General features: G+C 40.9%; 1 protein-coding gene across 3 annotated transcripts in view; it reads right to left on the bottom strand.

Moving 5' to 3' along the window:
• Positions 1-1,947: 1,947 nt before the first annotated feature.
• Positions 1,948-23,829, bottom strand: part of LOC145775314 (importin-7-like) — a 32,546-nt gene continuing 10,664 nt past the window's right edge. Inside the window, exons 5-26 of one of the 3 annotated variants that reach the window (XR_014290144.1) lie at positions 22,319-22,475; positions 20,301-20,402; positions 20,001-20,083; positions 19,640-19,710; positions 18,769-18,917; positions 18,445-18,544; positions 18,166-18,274; positions 16,491-16,677; positions 16,002-16,209; positions 15,600-15,718; positions 15,005-15,230; positions 14,606-14,706; positions 10,336-10,458; positions 9,475-9,567; positions 8,257-8,343; positions 7,455-7,588; positions 6,542-6,684; positions 5,788-5,939; positions 5,446-5,572; positions 3,075-3,191; positions 2,663-2,866; positions 1,948-2,557 (exon numbers count right to left, since the gene is read on the bottom strand). Coding sequence is in view for 2 of the 3 variants with exons in the window: in XM_082586589.1 (XP_082442715.1) it covers positions 2,763-2,866; positions 3,075-3,191; positions 5,446-5,572; positions 5,788-5,939; positions 6,542-6,684; positions 7,455-7,588; positions 8,257-8,343; positions 9,475-9,567; positions 10,336-10,458; positions 14,606-14,706; positions 15,005-15,230; positions 15,600-15,718; positions 16,002-16,209; positions 16,491-16,677; positions 18,166-18,274; positions 18,445-18,544; positions 18,769-18,917; positions 19,640-19,710; positions 20,001-20,083; positions 20,301-20,402; positions 22,319-22,475 (2,692 nt within the window). In the remaining variant the exon portion in view is untranslated. Of the gene's footprint in view, positions 2,867-3,074; positions 3,192-4,249; positions 4,371-5,445; positions 5,573-5,787; positions 5,940-6,541; positions 6,685-7,454; positions 7,589-8,256; positions 8,344-9,474; positions 9,568-10,335; positions 10,459-14,605; positions 14,707-15,004; positions 15,231-15,599; positions 15,719-16,001; positions 16,210-16,490; positions 16,678-18,165; positions 18,275-18,444; positions 18,545-18,768; positions 18,918-19,639; positions 19,711-20,000; positions 20,084-20,300; positions 20,403-22,318; positions 22,476-23,829 lie in introns of all 3 variants that reach the window. The other 2 variants (XM_082586589.1, XM_082586600.1) reach the window with 2 other exon arrangements.

Below are 23,829 nucleotides of genomic sequence, written 5' to 3'. Positions count from 1 at the left end.
CTATGCATTTAGATACATGCATCAATGGCTAAAATCATTTCTAAAAAATCAAGACGGTCCAGAATTATTGAATGTTAGATAAATATTGGAAATGTGGACGAGCCGTGCTTACTGCATATGAGCGGTGTGGCACTTGTCGATCTAATCTTCAAGAATGGTTGAGGGACTTTAACTTGTGTTGTTTGCAGTTTCCCGTTGAAACACGTTGCTGTTAAACCGTGCCAGTCGTGTGAAAGTGGTTCAACTTCCTCCAATCTTTTCAGGGTACTGTAGTTTAAATCCTTGTGCGGAGAAACCTTTGGAAACTGTCGATTTGCTCATGTTTTTTAGTTCCTTTCGAGTGTTATTCTGAACTATGAAGATTAACACTTGAGTCAAGGAAACGCTCAACCTGGCAAGAGAAGGGTAAGTTGGAATTTGACATTGAGATCCTGAACGTTGTGCCTTGAAACCCAACTAATTTAAGGGATGCTCTTAACCCAGTAGGCCTATAGCTTGTTGCGCTAGCTGGTCTATCAATTTGTCTAGCTGGCAAACCAGGAGTACCTCCTGAATGAAAGCTAGCTTGTACAATCCTTTACAGTACAGGTGGTAGGGTCAAAGTGATAACGAGATAAATATGCAAATTGCATCTGCTTCGCCATTATTAATACTGCTTACAGCAAAAGATCGTGGAAACATTTTTTATATTCTGATGCTAGCTATTGCAGACCTTTAGTATTGCAGCGAAGTTATGAAAGGATTCTATACGACTTGTGAAATATGTGATGACGAATAGAGGAAGACAGGCAAATCGGACATTTGCTTTTTTGAAAAAACTACAAAACACTAATTTTTCTCTGTCTTCTGAAACTACTTGAATGAAGAATATTCTAAACAGAAAATTGAAACTTTTGTGCCACACTCGGCGGCAAGAAGATCGAAAGATCTTTCACAGTAGCCTGCTTTGTTATAAAAACTTGTTTACTAAAGTGTGGTGATATTTAATAGGTGTTCTTTGAAAATTTCTGCTTCTCTTTAGTTTTGAACATTAATGGACAATGAACCACTACCTCTAAAAAATGCGTTTTCTACATGTTTTTGTTATGCTTATAATTATAGACTTTCTAAGGTAGCTTGTTTGGGGCAAAACGGATAATGGATGATTGGGACAAAACAAACATAGGCCTATCGGTATCACAAGCAACACAGCCTAAAAGAAGTAGCATTTTTTAGCGTAGGCCTATAAATTGTTTTCAAACAGATGACTAGTTTGTTTTGGAGAACTGAAACAGTAAAGATGCATTTGTCAAACACTGTTTGACAAACAGTTAGTTTGATTCTATTTGAATAAGACTACGGAAGAAGCTGCGTGTATAGCTGCGAAAGCTTTATTTGAAGTAACTTGAAGGTTACCAAACTTGACTGTTTGTATTCACGGATTTTCATGCTAACAAGTTTCCAAAAAATATATTAATCTTGACAATTAATTACTGTAACAAAATGAACTTCGAAGCAAAGCGGTGACATACTGTGTCCGTTTCGCCCCATGTCCGGGGCAAAACGGACACCCAGAATAAAACTCTTTTTTTTAACAAAAACACATTAAGTTTCATACTCCGGGCAGTTGTTGTTAAGTGACATGTTAATTCAAAAAAAAAAACGCTATAGATCCAGGATAATTTGTTTGCTTAAATATAGCACTTTTAGTTAGCATGTCCATTGTCCGTTCTGCCCGCCTTCCACTACGCGTCATGCTTTAAATTGCATGGTAAAAAGTTTCATTCAGTATGTAGGCCTGGTTCGGTTCAACCACCACGTTCTTAGAAGTTGGTTTTCTCTGGAATAGAAAAATCAGACCAGTAAATGACAATTCTTTCGATTTGTTGATGCTTTCACTAACCTGCACTTCAATCCTCACTTTTGTTGGGCTTTATAATCATCCAACATAATAATCAGCAACAAAAATGCAGTTTATGTTCATATTAACCAACGTAAAAGCAACGAAAACGGACAAAAAATAAACTAACCGGATGTACAACAGCACTCAGTTGGCAATTTATAGCAAACAGCAGCAGCCAGCTCCGAATGGTCGCTCTTTCCTAAACTGGGCAGGCATTTTCTATGGCGTGAAGGTTTTGAACAACATTTAAACGAATGTGCTCAAGCACGGATTATACTAAAAGAAAATATAAAAAAAAAATAATAAAAACTGAAAGTTGAAACAAAAGTTACGTATTCACTTGCACAGTGGCCTGCAAGTTGGGCAGAGGTTTGCAAATACAGGAAAGGTTCATCTGTCCCTCAAACTCGATGAAAGTTTATAGCGCTACAATTTTACAAGTATCGTGACGAAAGCATCAAGCGGTGCAAGTTAAAATACAAAGGACAGCTTCGTAACGCCAAACGCCCTTCTTTCGAGTTGAAACATTTGCAACAAATTATTGAATAAAGGGGGCACATGGAACGTCGGTTTAATTTTAAGGCAGGCCGTCATTGTAAGTCTAAAAGTTACAAGTTCAACACTCAGGCTGCTTAAGTCACAAACAATCCAGATAACAAAATTCGTCATTTTTACGTTGATTCAACGTCTGCAGACGTAGACTGCAGATGTTGAATCAACGTAAAATGACGAATTTTTGCTATCTGCTAATCTAGATAACATTGACCTAAATGAAAGAAGATTGATTGTCAAGAATTTTTTTTTAAAATTTATTGTTTATTTAAACGTAACACTGCCCATTGAAAAAGTTGAGTTGCCCGACGTGATATGAGTTGAAAGATTAGGGTGATAGAGATGAAGGTCTGGAAGAAGCGAAGTTGAAAGTGGATGGGACGCTTGTGTTTGCGAATCTATAACCTCCAGTCTTTTCTATCTTCTTTGATTCTGAAGAAAACGCAAAGAATGTTGAAAATCTGGTCTGCAAAGTTGCCATTTTTTGTACAGTTTTAATGTTGAAACGATGTAAAAAAGGACAACTTAAAACTGAAAAAATTTGTCAGCTTTAGGTCGCCAACTTTCTTTGGCGGTTTAAGTTTCAAAGACAAAAATGTTGAATTAATCGCCAAACCCAAGTCATGCAGTCGTTGCTTACCGGCAGCGGCCATACGTTGATCCGCAAGGACGTATATGTCATCCAGGGACGTGCGTTGAGCGTTACTGAGACCAGTCAGGAGTGCGTCGTACCAAACCGGGTCACGTGTCTTCAGAGCTAAGATTGTAGCAAGTTTAAGTGGATCGTTAAAGTTAATTTATATTTAAATCACCGCTTGGCCGAGAAACACGCACAAGCAAAGCACTAAAATATGCTGTTTTTTTTTTATCTTTTTTAATCTCACTAAGACGCTTAATTTCGTTTTAACATCCTATATTGTCGTCTTCTAAAGCGTGTTGAAAGCGACAATATCAGATAAACTGCCGTGGTTCAATACAATGAGCGCGGTTGTGAGATAAAATTTGGATAACCTCTTTGTCAGTCGTCCTTCCACATTACAACTAAACCTTATTTTTTTCAGGAACAAAAAATTAAAATAGTATAGCTTTGGTAGAGATACTTTTTAAAAACCATAGACAGATAATATAATCGATAACAGCTTTATAGGCAGATAATAGATAACAACCCCAGGCTCAACAAACAATTATTCGCTGGAGGGGCATCTTTTCTGTTGAATTTGTATTAGATTACGTTTGTTTTATGTTGCTTAGTGGTTTTTTCCTTGATTGCCTTTATGTTGTTCCGCTCACTATCTTGTCTCATGACCACACTCCCGCATAGTTCATGACAGATTGTTACCACCTTTTGTGTTTGTTCGTCAGTTGTTGCTTGTACGCAGGTCAGTGCAGTTTTATTTATTTTCAGTCATTTAATATTAACATTTCACGAATATTTGTTTTTGTTTAGATGAATTAAGGTATTTTCCTGACGAGGGCATAAAGTTTTGCCGAAAACGTTTGAAGTTATGTAGCTATTTTATTGTATGTAATATTTTTTGAAGTATGCAATTCAATCTTATAAAGCTGTTATCGATTATCCGTCTATGGCTTTCAAAAAATTAAAACATGCTTTTGTGATGTGAGATTACCATTATTTTGCTAAGATGGCAATGGCAAGCAAACCACTGTGATTGTTCAACAGTCTCTGGCCAGCCAGTCAATTTCCTTTTTTACATTGAATCAATGACTGCACACGTTGAATCAACATAAAAAAGGACTGACCGGCTGACTGGGTATGCAAAAACCAGTCAGAAAACCGGCAGTGAGAGCTCTTACAGGAAAAAACGCCTTTGAACACAACAAACTCGTCGATGACGTCATCGTCAGCATCGATCACAGTCGTGAATTCCTCAAGTAACGTTTCGTTCTCTCTTTCAAGGAAGCTGTCATCTCCCACCTGGAGCAATGAAAGATAATGACCCATAGGTTGATACAAAGCAGAGGTTGGTAAAGAAAGCAGAGAAGACAAGAGTCTTCAAAGTAAACTTTTCTTATTCTTCCACGCTGACTTGCTCCTGGAATTACTTGTGACAACTTCCTTCTACTGTAATTCCTCAGAAACATGTATCTCTGCTTCTACGAATAATAACCTCGTATGGTGGCCCTGCTGAAAGGCGACGTGTATGCATCTGGAAGCACTTTCTCTATACTACACCGCCGCGACGGTATCTAACAAGACTTGGAGACAACGCGATGTTTTCTGCAATCTAACCGCATAAGCATATTTAAGTCAGACCTTGTTTGTCAGATGACTATTTTCGGCGGCTTCATATCACGTTCAAGGGGCTGTGAGATGCAACATTCCTTTTAACGGAGGTGACCTTTCATCAAGGAATGTGCACATATATGTTATCTTGATTAGCTGAGGAAGCTGTCTTGTCTATCAATCATCATCAGACTCGAAGCTGCAAGATCTGTGACCAGTTTGCTTCTAAGTATGTCTCTGTTTCTTAATGCATTATAGCCATTGAAGTGTTTATTGACAACAGCTGCCGTCTGATTAATATTCAAATATTGTTTTGTATGTATTTCCTGTCCAACTTGTTTCCAGGTAGCAGTGACTGTGCGCTAGTGCTGTGCCAGGAACACATTTCTTCTTTTCCTTAACTTGCTGGTCACAATAAACCACACGAAATTCTTATAGTAAGCTCGATACAGTTGCTTTTGCGGTTTAGTTTGTTGTGTTTATGTTAGATGATCGCGAGTTGCATTTCTTCAAAACTATTCTACTACTTGGCGCTGCATTAAACTGCTACCGGTATGCTTTTGTTTATATATTGATTAAAACAGTAAAAAAGCTGAGAGGGCCATACAAGCATAAAAATCTAAATTAAATTCTGGATACAAAATCTTTGCGATACATTTCAAAATAATATACTTTTTAAAGTTATTTCCTAAGTTGGATCTCCGCTATGGCTAATTATCGCTTTGACACTGTGCTGAAAATGTCTATACAACTCGGCTACCATTACCATGCATGCTGGCTTTGAATACGCTGAACTCTTCCACCTCACTGTCTGATCCCTCCAGGAAGGTCGTAAAGCTCTCTAAGTCTGTCTCCTCGTCTGAGAAGACGGAGTCCTCATCTTCCGCGCTTTCCTACCCATCCACACAACGGGATAAACTTATTGATGAAGTATTTCAAACTGTTATTTATGTAAAACTAATTTAAGAAAATGGGTTTGCAAATAAAAAGCATTTTACCAAACATGAAACTCTTCAACACGTTGAACTCTCACACAAACCAAAATTAAAGAATCGTATTCAAGTCAAAGTGGTCACTGAACACTTGTGATATTCTGACTCGAAATCACCTTCTTCTGCAGCATTTCGAGATACTCCGCCGATTCTTCATCAATTTCGTCTTCATCGGATGCCAGTTCCTCGTGGTCGAATGCCCCATCGTCATCATCATCTTCATTGTCGGATGACTCGGAGCTATTACTGTGATCTTCTTCACCTTTAACTGAAGAGGAAATTTCACAGACAAAAAGTCACAATTAAAAACTTTACAATCACAAAAGTTTGCACAAGTGAAAAAATAAACATTCTTCCACCCAGCAAGCAAATCAGATCTTTCTCACGTTAGAATTAGATCAATGTGAAAAATGACTGATATGTTCGCTTAGAAAAGCAAATCTGCTTGATTTTGAAACGATGAATGCTGAGCTTGGTGAACGAAGAGATGGTGCAGTCAAGCAACGATGATTCAGTTCAATTTTTGCTAAAGGGGCTAAAAGCCTCGAGCTTAATCTCAGAAAAGGTTCTATCTGATTCTGAAAATGTGTCATCTACCAAAAATTAGTAAATCAAGTCGTGACGATTGTGACAAAAAATAACTTTGTAAACAGAGAAAAGCGGAACGAAGTAAAAACAAAGTATTTTGCAACAGTGCGCAACCTTGGCCACTCCAGTGACGACACTGACGTCAGAACGTTTCCATTTACGCAAGCAATCATTCTCTGTGGACGCAAACGACCAAAGACGCAACACGTTAAAACGTCAACGTACAGTTGTTACAAAAAAACAAACAGTAATAAACTTGCGAGGTCATTATTGAAGTTCTACCTTTGTAGGCGCGTACAAGTCCTTGGAAAAGCATGATCAGCGAGGGGATGATCTGGGGAGTCAACTCCGCGATGCAGGACGGCCTCTCATCAAGGTTGATCAACGTACACAAGCCAAGTACACACATTCTCCTGTCATGGATCCTGTAATATCCAATTCAGCGAATCAGCCTTCAACCTCTTCAGACGTTGAATCCATGTAAAAAATGACTGATTTGTTGACTGGGATGCGAGTGATAGACCTTTATGAGGTCGTTTATAAAAAGTTACGCCCATAAAGAGATTGTCGTTAAGTAAATGGGATGGGTGTGATAAGCTTTGTTAAAAAGTAAATCAACTTGATTAAAAACATTATTATAAACCTCATCAAAACCTTCCCTTGACAGAAAGCCTTTCTTTCTGCCGCGATCGCAGAAAATGTAAGCATCAAACATTGTCTTCACACAGTACATAGACAAATTGACGCAATTTTAACTCAGCGGTTATGCTGGCTTGCAGCCAGAACTCTTCTATGCGACAACAAATAAAGTGAAGTTTTTAATTAAACTAAAACTTACACTTGTCGCAATTTGTTTGCTGGTACGCAACACAGGTATATTATAATATAGACCTATTAAGTAGGAGTCATGGTGAAACTCGTGCATTCAAAAATTGCAGAAGTTAATTTAATGTGTTGCCTGATTGGTGGTGACAAACAAATTCCTACTATCTGTACACTACTTTGTCATATTCACAAGCAAAGGGGTTATACGAAAATAGAAAACCATTTACAGAAGCGGTAGGAGTCAAAACAACTGCGCATCCGTCATCTAAAAACTAACCGTCTTTCTACAAAGCAAAATAAAGCAGTTAACCAATTCAAGAAAAAATTATTATATTGCAAACTAAGTTTCAAATCAATGTTGATCACTGACCCGAGGAAGCAATCGACGTCATTGATCCATTGACGGAAGAATTGTTCCGATATTGTCTCAGTGGTGTTGGGGAATCTCATGTTGTTCAGGGTTTGCAGTAGCAGAGAAGGGTTAGAGAACAAAGCTGCCACCACCTGCGTGTATGTGTGGGCTGATTTCAACGATTGAACGGCATTTTTAACTGATTTTTGATGCATTTTTTTGGTTCAAGTTGAACATTCTGGCGATGTTAAAACGATGTGAAAAGAAGCTTTTACTAGATAAGACAATAATATTCTACATCAGAAAACTTACAAATTTTATATTACTGCAATATGATGTTGTGACTGCAGCTAGTCGTTTGAATTATTCTCATATTCTAACTAAGGCTAGAGTGTCCGTGAAAAAAGTTCAAAAGATTTTATGCAAAATCAAACAAAAGTTTTATTCTAGTGTAATTTACCAGGGTTGTGGAGTCGGGAAAAAATATAAGACTCCGACTCCTCGGTATCTAATTGGCCAACTCTGACTCCGGACACGCCAAAATCCCTCGACTTCACAGCCCAGTAATTTACTTCATTTTCGCCAAACTGCCGAAAGTGTTATTGAGGATAAACTTGACAGTCACGTGTCACCGAAACAGAAAACAGATTCAAGATAAAGAAAAGTGTTTAATCCAAAGAAAAAATATAAAAAACTTCGACTTTCAACTTTAAAGAAAAATGTGATTCAAAAATCTGCAAGAGTGAAAAAAGGGCACAAGGCTTCGTCTACACTTAAAATTGAAAGAGCATAGAACAAATCGACAACGTGATGCACTTACTACTTGAAGACACATCGTGCGCAGCTCACTGGACTTCACTTCGCGGGTTAGTCTTGCGAGGGCGGTCTCGACGAACAACGGGATGCACTGCCAATTAAAAACAAACCAACACGTCACCTTTGTCGTCATCGTTGCAAGTTCTTGTCAGGACTTCGCGTGACAATGTCAGATTTCGTCATGACGTCACTTTCGATTGGTATCTTACAGGTTTTGCAGCAATCATGCGTCGCAAATTTTATCTCAATCTAAACAATGGTACCGTGGCTTGTCAAAGCACGACCTTCAATGAAAGTCAATTTAGATGATTCAGATAAAAGAAAACCTGAGGAAGCATCAGCCGGCAAATCACTTCACATTGATTCTCGCTACACAAGCTACAGCAAATGTGGATGTGCAGCAAGCTAGGTCAACCAATGAAAAAACGACACGTTTTGAACGACAGTGTTGTTTAAACAAACACACGGTGATCCCATAATAAAGCATGCCAGTGAGAGACAGCGGATTAGGGATGTAGATAACGAAATAATGTGTGGCGATTTAACGTTTCTAGACATTGAGTGCAAGTAAAATCGACAAATCTTGCAGCTGCATTATAGACGCTTTTAAGTTTGTTGAGCAAGAAAGCAATTGAAAGTTTCGTCCTTCAGTGACCTGAGAGAAATCTGTTTCTGAAATTGTTGGGCCATCGCCCTTTTATTGTCAAAAATTTATGCTACCTAAAATCCACACTCAGCAAAAAAAAAATGGCAATCGAAAATACACTGTGACAGTGGACTTAAAAATGCAAGGTGTATTAATAAACTATCTGTATTGATTACTAAATAAGTACTATTAAAGTCATTTCGCTCCGTAATTAGGCTAACTGCGACATTTCTACGCTTTAGTGCACGTTGACTACAGGATATCCTATACTGACCAAGAAGCATTTCACTACACTGTGCCTTTTGCAACCATGCATTCTGCAACTTAGGACTTGCTACGTTTGGAAACATAATATTTACAAATAAAGTTGTCTGGAGTTTCGTTTGGATTCGAATGGCCTTGGAGCTAATCTTCAAGATGAAACTGGCTTATGTTTCAAGGTCACATAAAAATAACTTCTCACAGTAAAACGAATAAAAGATACAGTGAGGAACAACTACCCAGACAGCAAATCAACAGTTTGTTCAAATTGATTTAACGTCTACGGTCGTTGCTGGCTAGGGAAAGTTGTCCTACCTGATCGATTTGTCCACGGCATTGGAGGATGATGACTTCCAACAACTTTGCGGCGTGGCAGGCAGGATCCTCACCTTCCTCAAGCTCCAGCACCTGATGAGATGTGACGTTAAGATGATAAATAGTACATGGTGGAAGTCATCATTCTGTGCTCTGGAGTGGAAACGTTTCTTTTTTGGGGGGGGGGGTAGTTATTAACCGGGATATGGGTCTCGTCAACTGCCGACCTAAAAACTTTAGCCATATTTTCTAATCCCGATCACGAGTTCCCCAAATTTATGAACAGAGGCCACCGAACATGAAACCATCGGTTGAACATAACAAGCCATAAATAAATGATGGAAAAATCAATGAACAAATTCAATGATGCATCGGCAACACAGTCGAAAACCTTCAAAAAGTTTCAACATCAGAGAAAACAAAAAGAAGGTAATCTGGTTTAATCCGAATTACACCGGAAACAAGATTACAACACTTATCAACCAAAATGATGTGATTGTTTTGCTAATGGCATGCACAGACGATGGTTTTAGAATTTGACCTTTGTGGAAAGGCAGGTACGTTCTTCGGTTATTATTTACAAGGCAAATTCTAAAGCGTGCAACCAGTTTCAAAAATAAACTTTTCTGATTTGAACACTTCATAAAATGTCAACTAAAATTGACATTAAAATACCTCAGTAATTCCAATTTTGAAAGTTTCCATAACTAACAAACTGATTAAAAAAGCACAATTTCATGTAACTACAACAGATTATACACGTTGTTATCTCAGAAAAGTCTGAATATTAAAGCAAAAATAACAATATAAACACATGATAAAAGTTAGGACATGGTTGTACTAATTCAAAGCGGAAAGTACCTTTTTACACATCGAATAAATTATTTCCAGATGCTTGGGATTAGAAAGCAACGTCTGGGTGTCGATGGTGCAGAAGTTATGCAGGCATGGCATCATCTCTGTGAAGTAATCAAACCCGTCGTCCTGGTAAGAAAAATAAATCACATTATCCTTGCACGAGTACCAGTTTTTACTGCTGGAGCTTTTTATCAAAAAAGATAAACCGTCAATCTTTGCATGTGCGGCAATGAAAGTAGCAAAGCATAAGTTATTCCTTTAATTGAGACCAGGTTTATGGTATTGGTTCATGGTGAGGTTTACAGAATATTATGTCCTGGGTATGACGTTAAACTGCATCCTCAATATCAGGAGGAGAGGTAGCACCTTACTCCAGGTCTGGGCCCGTTGGCACCGGAACACGTCCCGCTGGTAGTTCTGGACCTCACTTCTGACATTGATGCCCGTGCCAGGCAGGTTGGCGGCGTAGGCGGATGATAGCTACATGCTACAACGGCTACAATGGCAACATCTTTCAAGAAGGAAAACTTAAGTCAAACCCGGGTTGGCCGAACTCGTTAGTTGTCGTGCAGAGGCATCCGGTCATCAAGACCACTCCGGTCTTTAAATGGAGGTTGGGGGTAAGCAAGGGCATGCTCCCTGTAGAAAAACATGCACCAAAAAATCCTAATGATGAGTGTCAAAAATAGAATGGCCCCCAGTCCCCGGCAGCCCTTAAATGGGCAGGGGGTACGAAGAATCTCCGGGTTGTCTGACGTTTCTGTTAAAAATTCAGGGATACGACTGGGAAGTCTAAATGTTGGAAGTTTGCGTTGTAGAGGTACTGAGGTGAGTGAAGAACTGAGAATGAGGAAGGTAGATGTTTGCTGTTTACAGGAAGTCCGATGGAGGAACAAAGGAGCCAGGTTTTTGGGTGTCAAAGGACGGAGATACAAGCTGTGGTGGTCGGGCAATGATATTGGGACCGGAGGAGTTGGGATTTTGGTAAAGGAAGAGCTATATGAAAATGTTGTTGAGGTTCGTAGACAGAGTGACAGAGTAATGGCGATAGTGATGGTGGTCGAGAATGTAGTGATGAGAATAATTTGTGCTTATGCACCACAAAGTGGAAGATCCGATGCAGAAAAAGAAAGGTTTTATGATGAAATGGCCTATGAATGGAGCACAAGAAGTGATCAGGAAATTGTATTGGGTCTTGGGGACTTTAATGGCCACGTTGGCCAACAAATTGATGGGTTTGAAGGTGTTCATGGAGGGTTTGGCGTGGGAGAAAGAAATCGCGATGGAAGGCGACTACTTGAGTTTTGTGATGAAAAGGACCTGTGTGTTGCAAATACCTGGTTTAAGAAAGAGGAAGGAAGAAAAGTGACTTTCAGTGCAGGTGGAAATGAAACCGAAATTGACTTTGGGTTGGTATGCAGGAAAAACAGAAAACTGATCAAAGATGTGAAAGCGATACCATGCGAACTTCAGCATAGGTTGGTGGTTATCGATTTGGACAAGAAAGGTCTGAAGAAAACTGTAAATAAAAAAAGGGTGATCAAAAGAAAAGTTTGGAAGTTAGAAGATGCCGACACAAGAGAAAGGTTTAAAAAGAGAGTTGAAAGTCTTGTTCACAACGATGTGAATGATGTATGGGGATCCTTCAAGAATGGAGTTTTGCAAGCTTGCGATGAAGTTTGTGGGAAAACAAAAGGCAGGATGGATCGAGGAGATACGTGGTGGTGGAATGAAGATGTGAAGGAAGTGATTGGGGAGAAAAAAGTCGCATACAAGGCTTGGTGCAGAAATAGATCAGAAGAAACTAAGCTCAAGTACAAGCAATTGAAAAATCGGGCAAAGAGAATAGTTGCAAAAGCTATGAAGAAAGAAGCTGAGCAGGAATTGACCAAATTAAAAAACAGTCCTAACGAAGTATATAAGTTTATGAAGGTTATGAAGCGGGATGGGAAAGATGTAGATGGTGGACGATGTATTAAAGGAAGGGATGGAAAACTTGGTTTCAGTGAGAAAGATCGTGGAAGAATTTGGAAAGAACATATGGAGATGATAATGAACGAGAAAAACGATTGGGATCAAAATGTGGAAGCCGACGTGGTAGCAGGTCCATTAAAGAGAGTTACTCGAGAGAAGGTAACGCAAGCAATGAAGAAAATGAAATCGGGGAAGGCTCCTGGACTATCTGAAGTCACTGTGGAAATGATACGCGCAAGTGGAGAGACAGGACTGAAAGCAATGCAGGAAATCAGTCAACGTGTGTTAGATGGAAAAGGAATGCCAAATGAATGGAAGATGAGTGTGGTGATACCCATCTTCAAGGGAAAGGGTGATGTAATGGATTGTGGGTCATATAGGGGAATAAAACTGTTGGAGCATGCAATGAAGGTAGTGGAAAGGGTGTTGGAGAATAGAATAAGATCTGTGGTGAAGCTGGACGAGATGCAGTGTGGATTTATGCCTGGGAAGGGAACGACAGATGCTATTTTTATTTTGAGAAGGTTGCAAGAGGAATATCGAGACAAGGGTAAAAACTTGTACATGTGTTTCGTGGACATGGAAAAGGCGTTTGATAGAGTTCCAAGAAGAGTGATGGAATGGGCAATGAGAAAAAAAGTAATGCCAGAAGCTCTCGTGCAAGCCGTAATGGGTCTTTACGACGGTGCAAGGACGAGAGTTCGCGTTGGATCTGCCCTCTCAGACGAGTTTTCGGTGAAGGTTGGTGTACACCAGGGTTCTGTCCTCTCTCCTCTAATCTTTGCCATTGTGATTGATGTGATTACCGAATGTGTAAGAGAAGATTCATTAATGGAGATACTGTACGCCGATGATTTGGTTTTGTTGAGTGACACAATGGAAGATCTGAGAGGGAAATTTGAGAAGTGGAAGGAGTCGTTTGAATGTAAAGGTATGCGTGTGATCAAAAAGACAAAGGTCGTAATAAGCGGAACGGAAGGGGAAATCACAATGAGCAAAATTGACCCATGTGGCGTCTGCGGAAGAAGAGTGATGGCAAATTCTGTTACATGTACGAAATGCAAGAAATGGGTGCATGGAAGATGTGCAAAGATGAAGAGAGTGACATGCAGATCTGGAGATGGTTTTGAATGTGAAAGATGCAAGAAGATTGAGGAAGGAATGATTGGTCCTGTTGAAAAGCTGAATGACGAAGTTGAATCAGTAAATGCCTTTTGCTATCTAGGAGATAGATTGAATGCCAGTGGTGGTTGTGAAGCGGCAGTGACTGCAAGAGGAAGGTTTGGTTGGGTGAAATTCAGAGAGTGTCGAGAGTTGTTATGTGGTAGAAGATTTCCGTTGAAAATGAGAGGAAGAATTTATATTAGTTGTGTGAGATCTGCAATGCTGTACGGAAGTGAGACATGGTGCTTACGGGAAAACGAATTGGCGATTTTAAGAAGAACTGAGAGAGCGATGGTGAGAGCAATGTGTGGTGTAAAGCTGATGGACAAAAGGAATACCGAAGAACTTATGAGCTTGCTTGGGTTGAATGAGAGTGTTGATAAGTTGGCAAAAGCGAATGGAGTGAGGTGGTATGGGCATGTTTTGAGAAGGGATGAAGATGATGTTTTGAGAAGAGCGCTGGAGTTGCGAGTGGAGGGTCGTAGAAAACAAGGAAGACCAAAGAAAACATGGAAAAAGCAAGTTGAGGAAGAAAGCAGCAAGGTGGGCTTGACAAGAGAGGACGCGCTAGACAGATCGATGTGGAGGCAGGGTGTGAAGACGATTGCGGCACTTGGAGGTGAATCCGGCCACCCTCGGTAACGGGGACATCACCGGATTAAAACTGGACTACTACTAAGTGAATGGGGAAAAAAGGCTGTAATGTACAGTTGTACACGTGTCTAACTACGAAAACATTAAAGAACTGGCTCGAACAATGTCGTTTGTTGCACATGGGTATTGCTCCAACATCTTCAATAATGGAATGTCCTTGTTACTCGGCAACGCAATCGACGTGTAATCGACGCAATCGACGTGTACGTTGCTGAAAGTTCTTAAAAACAGATTAGAAGAGGAGATACGTAAATCAAAAAAACAAAACTACCAGGAAGAAAAAAAATCTTTCATGGCAATTATTTGCCGTAGTTGAAAACATGACTTTTGCTGAGAAGTTAAGAAGACGACGCGGTTGTTTAAACAAGATGCTTCCAACAAGATGTTCGGTTGATAAACATATTTTACGCTGAAGTACTCTGAAAAAGTACACTCGTCCAGTAAAATTAAACCAATGTGCCATTACAAATGATGAAACTACCTCAAAAACTTCGGTGATGAGTGGAAGAGCCTCCCACATGGAGAGAGATATGGCTTGGCAGGTTAGGGAATACATCAATGAAAAGATCTCTTCGTAAAAGTCTAAAAAAAAATTGCACATTATCTGATGAGGAAAAGACCAGTCTCCTGCACTTGCGCAAAAACAAATCGACCTGAAATATTTGAATACAAAACATTACCCAAAACAGAGAGGTGTTGCCAGATTAGCTTTCAAATAAAAGTTTGCCATGTAAAGTTCGAAGACATTGCCACAATAAGTTTGTTGGTTGGTTTCTTGCGGCGACTATTGTTCAGATACTGCAACGGAATTTAAACATGCCCCTCAGTTCATTTATATACTGTATAATACAAATAAATAATAATATATCAAGCAATTTACCAATTAACCGGTTTTTGAGGACGTGAGCGACCAGAGGAGCGACTATTCCCTCTAGCTGGATGGTGATCTCTCTCTCCTCCTCCATCATGTCCAAGATGGTTTCGATCGTACTCAGGATGCTCATCGCCGTCACTGCTTTGTCATCGCTTCCATCATTAACGTCACCTCCTCCAACATCCGATTGTTCCTTTGTGGCGCCATTTAGCACTTTGAGGAAAGTCACCGTCTGGTGTGAGAAGATAAAGCCAATGTTAAACAAAACACAATCTTTGAAACCAAGGGTCAACACCATAAATGGAGTTTTGTTTAACCCTACAAAACAAAACTGGGAAGTTTTTATAGCATGGTTTTACTTCAGATAGCAATTCCTTCTTTTTACATTGATTCAACGCTTGCAGATGTTGAGTCAAGGTAAAAAGACAAATTTGCAAGCTGGATAGATTCAAAAATTGCAAAGCTAACAAAATCACGTTATTACATTAATTCAACAACAGCAGACAGCAAATCAAAACAACAGATTTCGTTAGCTGGGAGGCTGATGCTCTTACTTAGTCTAAAACCACACGAGCAAGCAATATCTTGCGTATAACCCTACCAGGTTTTGAGTGATGTCGACGGCATAAGGGATCACTTGCTCACAATACAAACAAACAACTTTCTGAACAACAGTTGTCAAGTCCTCGTTCTCTGTCTCGTGCACGAGCTGAAGCAAAGCTGGAAGAACAAAATAACTCATTGGTTGATTGTGCGCAAATATGTCAAACGCTAATTCGTTGCCACAACCGACATCTGTTTGCAATCGTGAGCTGAATTTGTGGCAAATTTCTTCAAAAGTTTACGACGAGACACAAAAACCTTTGACACACAAAAATTCAACGTCTGCAGACGCTGAACCAACGCAGAAACGACAAATATTTTTCACTGCAACAAATGAGCAAGCTCTGCTACGCAACAAATCCTGGGAGTAGGCCTATACCCAAATTAATTATAATTTCACCTTGTATGATTATTTGGACGTGGGGTATGCAGTGTTTTTCCGCCACTTCTTGACCGGATAGAAACGACTGGATCGCCATTGCTGCCTCCACACGGGTGGGAAGCTGGGTGTCGGAGGTGAGCAAATTCTTCAGGCTTTCAACAGTTTCAACCACATTATTCTTTTTTTTGAACTTAACTTCGCTGAAGCGTTGTATCACCCAACAAGCCTATAAAAAAGTGTTGTGTTGCACCGAAGGAAATATCACGCTTGAAAAGCATTTTAAAGATCAAAGTAATTGTCGATATAAAAATATGAAAAAGACGTATAAGCTTTTCGTACTTTTTTAAGGTTTTCCATACTACCAACTTGTTTCGAATGAAACATTTTGTATATGTTTGACCGTCTTAAGACATAGTTTTAAGTTAAATAGTTTCAGCGTTTCGGCGATGATGTTTCAAGGAAACCCTAGCATTTTCAGAAGAAAAAAGTGGCTTAAGATGTGCTCACCCTTGCACGCAAATAGCCATACTCGCTTTTCAGCTCCGGAGTCACGTGAGTCACCAACAGAAGCTCGAGCTGGTCTTTGTACATCTTGCGCTTCAACAAAGTGTCAGCGAGTGACCCGATGACGTGTAGGGCGCCATCTTTGTTACGTGACGACTCGGTGTTTACAGTGCGCGCTTGGGTTAATATGCTGGAAGAACAAAATGAATTCACGTGAAACATTGCCTTTTGCCTCGGCCATCGAGCTTGTAAAGCGAACTTTACCATCAATTCAACACCGACGAATAAAGTCGGCCAATAATTTGCTAAATGCCATATTAGTCCGACAGCGCCAATTGGCGGAAAATATTTTACAACAACATGGCCGCTTTGTGGCACTAGTATCGGTGAGCAAACCTTACAAAAGTTCAGATCCATGCAAGTAAAAACTAAAAGCCTTTGTCAGCATAAAATTTCCACACATGACTTTAGAGAAACCGAAATATGACTTTATACCGACGGGAAGTAAATTTTTAATGCTACTAATTAATTCAAGCAAAAAAAATGTCTAATTTTACAATGCAATGAAATAGAATCCAATCTTTCATATTTTTTTTACAATTTATTTATATCTTTTTTTTCAAATTATGCCGTAGCATTTTTGCCTGACAAGGGCATGTTCATCATAATCCATCGTCGGTTTGTTCCCCACTAGTGGGGGTGGCCGATTGTTTCCGCAGCAATTGTTTTAATCCCTTTTCTCCATTTCACCCTGTCCCTTGCATCTTCCTCCTTCAGTCCGACTTTTTTAAACTCATCCTTCACTTGTTGTTTCCACGTTCTTCTTGGACGACCGCGTTTCCTCTTCCCATCCACCTTTAGATCTAGTGCCTTTCTAAGAAAACTTCCTTCCTCCCTCCTTATCACATGTCCATACCATCTTACTCCATTTGCCCTTGCCATTTGGTCTATGGTCTCTCTCATCTCTAGCATATCCAACAATTCTTCAGTCCTTTTTTCCCTTCTCGTTTTCACCCCACACATTGCTCTCACCATTGACCTTTCCGTTCTTCTCAGGATTGCCAGTTCACTCTCTCTCAATACCCATGTCTCGCTACCATATACCATTGCAGGCCGCACACAGCTCCGATATACTTTTCCTTTCATCCTTAGTGAAAATTTTCTGCCATACAACATTTCCCCACATTCCCTGAACTTTGCCCAGCCCAATCTTGCCCTTGTTGTCACCGCTGCTTCACATCCACCACTTCCATTTATCCGATCACCCAGATAACAGAAGTCTGTCACTGTTTCGATGCCATGAAAAACGTCCGATTTCGTTCTGCTTTTGTTACAGTAGAAACAACGTTATTCAATGCAAGTACTTTGTCAATTATGTGTTTATGGTACAAAATTTTTTTATACTTCTCTCAAACTTACACAATCTTATAAAAATCTATGAAATCCAAACCTACTTGAAGAGCCCTATCAAATACTGTAAACTGTAATCAGTGCTGAACTGTTTGATATTTTCACGTATTCTAGGCCCTAATGTACAAACTATTGGACAAGAGAACATACGGACAGCGATCGGCCATTGATTGTTCTACTGAACCCAAAACTAAACTCGCAATCTCTTATTTGTATATAAAAAAAAACAAACATTAAATAAACCAACAATGTAAGCAGCAAATCTTACGTATAACAAAATGCCATCGTCTTCTGCAAGACTTGTTGGCGTTTGGAGCATGCCGAATGCATGAAGCACTGGGCAGCACTGGCCGGTGAAAGAAAGTCTTGAAACACGTCTGAAAGCACAAGAAAGTCACGCATTAATTCGTGAGAGTAGGCCTTCGACGAAAAACAATTTAATATCTTGAAAATTGCGGCAAATGCGGGTCGCGCAAGTCTACCATGGTAAATAATGCGAGACAAAACAGAAAATGGCGTCAAACTAAATGATTAAAAAAGAGAATACCAAACTTCATTCGGATGTACTCATGAGGATCATCGTCCCAAACCTCTTGATCTTCATCAGTGAAACACATCAGAGGATAAATGATGTCTTTGAGAAGATCCTGCATATAAATCGATCAGAAATTATTTTGTGTTGTTCTTTATCCCGAGCCAGAAAGTCCGTACTTTATTGCATAATTCGAAAAAGGAGTCAATCGCTATCTGGGTTGTACTTGGTTTCTCAGTGCCAGTCAAAGATATCGAAACACAAAACAGCTTTTCGGTTCGGTTTTCGTGGCTACTCACAGTTTGCAACACTGAAAGCCAGACTGGCTGGCTAAAATACCTGATAAGGATTTTTAATGATCTTCCAGGTTAGAGCGTGGCTGACTGATTGTTCCAGCACGTGAAGGCTCTTCTGTAGCACTCGCGGTGAAACATAAACCTTCCTTCGATACGCATCTAGCACCTTCAACGTGACTTGTACAATTGTAACTGCAAAAAGAGGAAAATGTTTTTGAACGATACAAATGACACACCAATCATGCAGGGAACCTATCCACTCTGATAACATAAATTTATTTTCGAGCAACAGTAGTTGGTCTAGAAGTAGAATCAATAAAAATTCTCCCCCTTCTGGTGTTCATACCCCAGTACCCCACACGTTCGCCATAAATCTGTCTAGATGCAATCAACTAAAGCTTGTGGACTGGATGGGCATTTCGTTGGCCCCCTTTTAAAAATATAACTACGAAGTATAACGCAAATAGAATTGCAACATTGCGTCTATTTGCGTAATTTCTATATCAGGTGTGTGCTGCTCTCGTTGTAACGACTTGATACACAACCATATCTGAGAGTACAAAAAAACTTTTTTTGTCGTAATTCCCAAGGATAAACAACCATTTGGAGAAATAATTTTCTAAATACCGAAAAAAAATCGCCAGCAGTGAAATACAAGCTCCATTGTCATTAGGACATGATACGATATTGAACGGGAAATTAATTGCGCATTTTTTTCAAGCACAGTGTGGAAGATTTCAAATGTACAATGTAAGAAATCGTCTGTGCTTGCTTATTTTACAGTCGTCAACAACGTTACAAGTTTGAAACTTGTAAAATTTCAGGATGATGCCCCCAGCATTAAGCGATGAAACCTTAAGAAGCCTTCTTGTAAGGTTCTGGGAAGTCATATGGACAAAAACAATCCATTATACCTGCATATCTTTTCAGGAAGAATTCGGAAAAGTCGTTGTATTCTTTCATAACGGTGCCAGGGCTGCCATACCTAAATAAACCAAACAATAAATTTAAATAACAATCATACATAAGTAGAGTAGTGCGCAAGGTGGTTTATACACATTCAAAAAAAAAACACATAATTTCCGAAACCGACATAAGAAACATCCACTTTCCTGCATGCAAGATGCAATATTGAAAGACAGATCTTGCTTGCTAGTTAGATGCATAGACTTTACAGGTAGAGTCTTTCGCACTGAAGAGACGTTTCTGTTTCAGTCGAAAAAGATCCACACTGAATGGATACTCAATCATGCAAACTAAAAGATTACACCATACCTTTCAAAAACTCTGGCAAGGAAATGCATCGCCCACTTCTTGCATTTCCACCAGGGCAATTCTGGTCTTTCCAACTCATCTACCTGGGTATGTACAATGAAGTATAATGTTGTTACTTGTTAGTTCCAACTGTGAAAGTAATAACTCAACAACAACAAAAATGTAGACTGTTAAAATTTGCAGTAACTACAGTGGTTTAATAAGTATTGAAGATAAAGATGCACAAAGTCTACTTAATATTATGGTGCCAAAACATTTTCCACCACAAAGTGTTCCTAACATACAATGTTCTATACGCACTTGCAAGGTATCATCCGGTACAGGGCGTTCCACAACCATTTTCATCAATTTTATCCACCGGTCCATCGTTCCTTCATTAAATAATTCCACTGGGAGAGAGTACTGCAGTAACAATTCAGTTAATGGCCAGCTCACTTTGAGCATAAGCAGCACAACAGTGTAGACCGTAAATGTTAATTATAAAAAATGATAAGATCTGCCCTGAGCTTGTGCTCCATGCTGGCCATGCCCTAAAGTCCTGGTTACGTAGATTCCTCTCTTCCTGCCTGCACCACCTCACAATCCCAAAAATCTGGAGAAGAGCTTTAGTAGTTGCGATCCCTAAGCCTCACAAGCCACCAGAGGACCCAAGGAGTTATCGTCCGATATCCCTCCTCTGTGTTCCTTTCAAGATCCTCGAAAGACTGATCTATGCCCGCGTCAACCCAATCATCGACCCGCTCCTTCCAAAAGAGCAAGCTGGGTTTCGGCGCGGAAAATCCACTGTAGATCAGGTCACACTGTTGACCCAAGACATCGAGGACTGCTTTGAGGCAAAAAAGAAGGCCGGCGCTGTCTTTCTAGATCTCACAGCTGCCTACGATACCGTATGGCATCGCGGCCTTACTTACAAGCTGCTTCGCCTGCTTCCTGACCGACATATGGTCCATATGATTATGGAACTTGTCAGGAATCGAAGCTTCACCCTCACCACCGGCAACCCACGGCGAAGCAGACTGAGACGCTTGAAAAACGGCGTCCCACAGGGATCGGTCCTGGCTCCACTTCTTTTTAACATCTACACCCACGACCTGCCAACCACGGTCTCCGCAAAATACGCTTATGCGGACGATCTGGCAATTCTCCACTCCACAAAGTCGTGGGAAAATCTAGAAGACACCTTGAGCCAGGACATGCAAACCATCTCAGCTTATCTCCAGAACTGGCGACTGAAACTCAGCGAAACCAAAACTGTGGCGGCAGCTTTCCACCTACACAATCGGGAAGCTGATCGTGAGCTACATGTCCACAACAACGGAAAACCTCTGTCCTTCTGTCCCGAGCCAAGGTACCTTGGGGTGACACTAGACAGATCGCTCACATACCGCCACCATTTGGTGTCACTGCGCAAGAAACTGACATCTCGCGCTGCATTACTGAAGCGCCTGGCAGGCTCTAGCTGGGGGGCGAGGGCTGACACTTTGCGAATAGCAGCCTTAGCCCTTGTCTACTCTTCAGCAGAGTACTGTGCACCTGTCTGGTGCCGCAGTGCTCACCGCCACAACATCGACACCGCCATAAACAGCGCCCTGCGCACAGTGACCGGATGCCTGCGTCCCACACCATTGGACAATCTCCCCATTCTCGCTGGCATCCAACCTGCTGAGCTTCGTCGCGAAGAAGCCACTCTGTCCCTCGGTCGACGGGCACTGGAGCCTAATCATCTTCTCCACCACAAGATCTCTGCCTTCCCAAACGGGCACCCCCGCCGACTGAAATCAAGACACCCATTCGTGCCAGCCGCTCGGCTTCTGATCAACGAAGCTGATGAACAAGACATCTCTGCGGCTACTTGGGCGGACCATAAATGGAATTCTGAATGGAGGTCAAGCACCACCAGACTCCATTCATTCATCCCCGACGCCGACACACGCCCAATCGGCCTGACACTACAGAGACAGGCGTGGGTGCGCCTCAACCGTCTCCGTACGGGCGTCGGCCTTTTCCGCTCAACCATGCACCAATGGGGAATGGCTTCTTCCTCCTCCTGTGAATGTGGTGCCGAGGAACAGACCGCAGACCACATCATCAATGACTGTACCATCTTCAAGCCACCTAACGGAGTGGAAGGTCTGCGCGTCATGGATGATGAAACTAAAGACTGGCTGCTCTCTAGCAGCCTTCCAGTGTAGTCCGGGAACATCGTGAATCTGGGGTGGTAAAAGGATAGACCCTCGGCCCCAGAAGCTCAGACGACGACGACGATAAAAAATGAATCGATATAACAGTATGAGAGGTTAGTATGGTTATCATTTTACCTGGACAAGGGCATATAAAATCTTTAACAATTGTTTTTGAAGAAGCGCAGACACTGCCGAATTGTCGTCCACAAACCGATTAAACAATTCAAGCATCATTGGGAAAAATATCTTCATGGCAGCAATAAGAGGGCCCCTCTCCTTCACTTTCTTGAACCTGAAACCACAAAGAAAATGACTAGTGTCGGCCATCGCCTCAAACGAAACACAATTGAAATTGCATACATTTTTCTGGGTACTTGTAGTACGAGATCAACACCCTTGAAACATCTTGCAAAAAACATCACATGGGGATTAAACCCGTCACTTCAAGGTAGAGGATGTCTTTATGACTTCAACCCGAATGACGCGAGACTTGGTTATTTATCGTGACTGATCTATTGTTGAGATTGCACTGTTCAGAGATATCGCTTACTGTATGTATGACATTTATGTTGTTGCTTGTCACAAGAGCGTAACTGCACCCTGTGTTCATCAACTAGCGGAGTAAAGAAATAATCACAAGAGGTCAGACTTACACTTATAGCATGCCCGGATTGCCCGCAGCCTGTTCTACTGTAATTATTATTATTGAGATTTCACTGCAGCCTTTAATTTTGCCAATTTGGTCACTGTGCTCTCTAAACACAAAAAATAACCAATCTTGCGTCACCACGGCTTCCAGTATGATATCATGCGGACCAGGTCATTCGGATGGCGTTATAATGCCGTCGCCGTTCGTACGAAGCAGAAAGTTTGTGATCAACCGAATGGAAGGACTTAGAGCCAATTTTGCGCCAGGTCATCAAGTTTATTAGAAGGAATCAATAGGACAGCCAAAGATGATGTGGTTGGTTATGCTCCGTCGAACCACACTGACATGCAGCAGAGGCCCTCATGCCTCAACGTGCCAAGATCGAGCGTTAAAACGCCCAACTCCCATTCTCAATCGATTCAGCGTAACCCACTCCCATATCTGAAGCTCAGAACAAAGTGAGAGGAAGGAGGTAGAGAAGACGTCAAATAGTGCGGGATTATACGTATATTCGAAACAGTGCTCAGTTCCTCAGACCAAGCATCCGACATGCTAAAAGTAGAGAGCTGGAGTTTTGCAGCATGCCTTACAAAGAGGCGCCGTGATGATAAATGTTGTTTAATTGGTACATTGAGAGTGGATACGCGGTCATGTAGTATAGTATGTGGTTCGGATCAGCACAGGCTTTGTTCACTGGCTAATGAAGATAACAGCACTTCTCTGCGTACATGAGCAGGTAGGATGCCTGTCAGTATTGGTAGTTATTGCTGTTGTGTTGGCCGTAAGCATCCAGTGCGGTGCATTGTCTCGTTCATGCAAGTGTCCAACTTTTTGGTATGCTTGCTGGCTGCGACACCATGCAGGAGTTGCATATTCCGCGGCACTGTAGGCGAGTGCCATCCACCTATGCAAAGGGTAGATGGTTTTGCTCCCCAGTTAGTTCTGGCAAGGCATCTCAAAAGACCATTGCATGTAGACATTTTTACACCCAGGCCTT

The sequence above is a fragment of the Aplidium turbinatum genome, chromosome 1, assembly GCF_918807975.1.
Source record: "Aplidium turbinatum chromosome 1, kaAplTurb1.1, whole genome shotgun sequence".
NCBI lineage: Eukaryota > Metazoa > Chordata > Ascidiacea > Aplousobranchia > Polyclinidae > Aplidium > Aplidium turbinatum.
The sequence above is the reverse complement of the archived record's forward strand: the minus strand, read 5'-3'. Positions and strand labels throughout refer to the sequence as shown.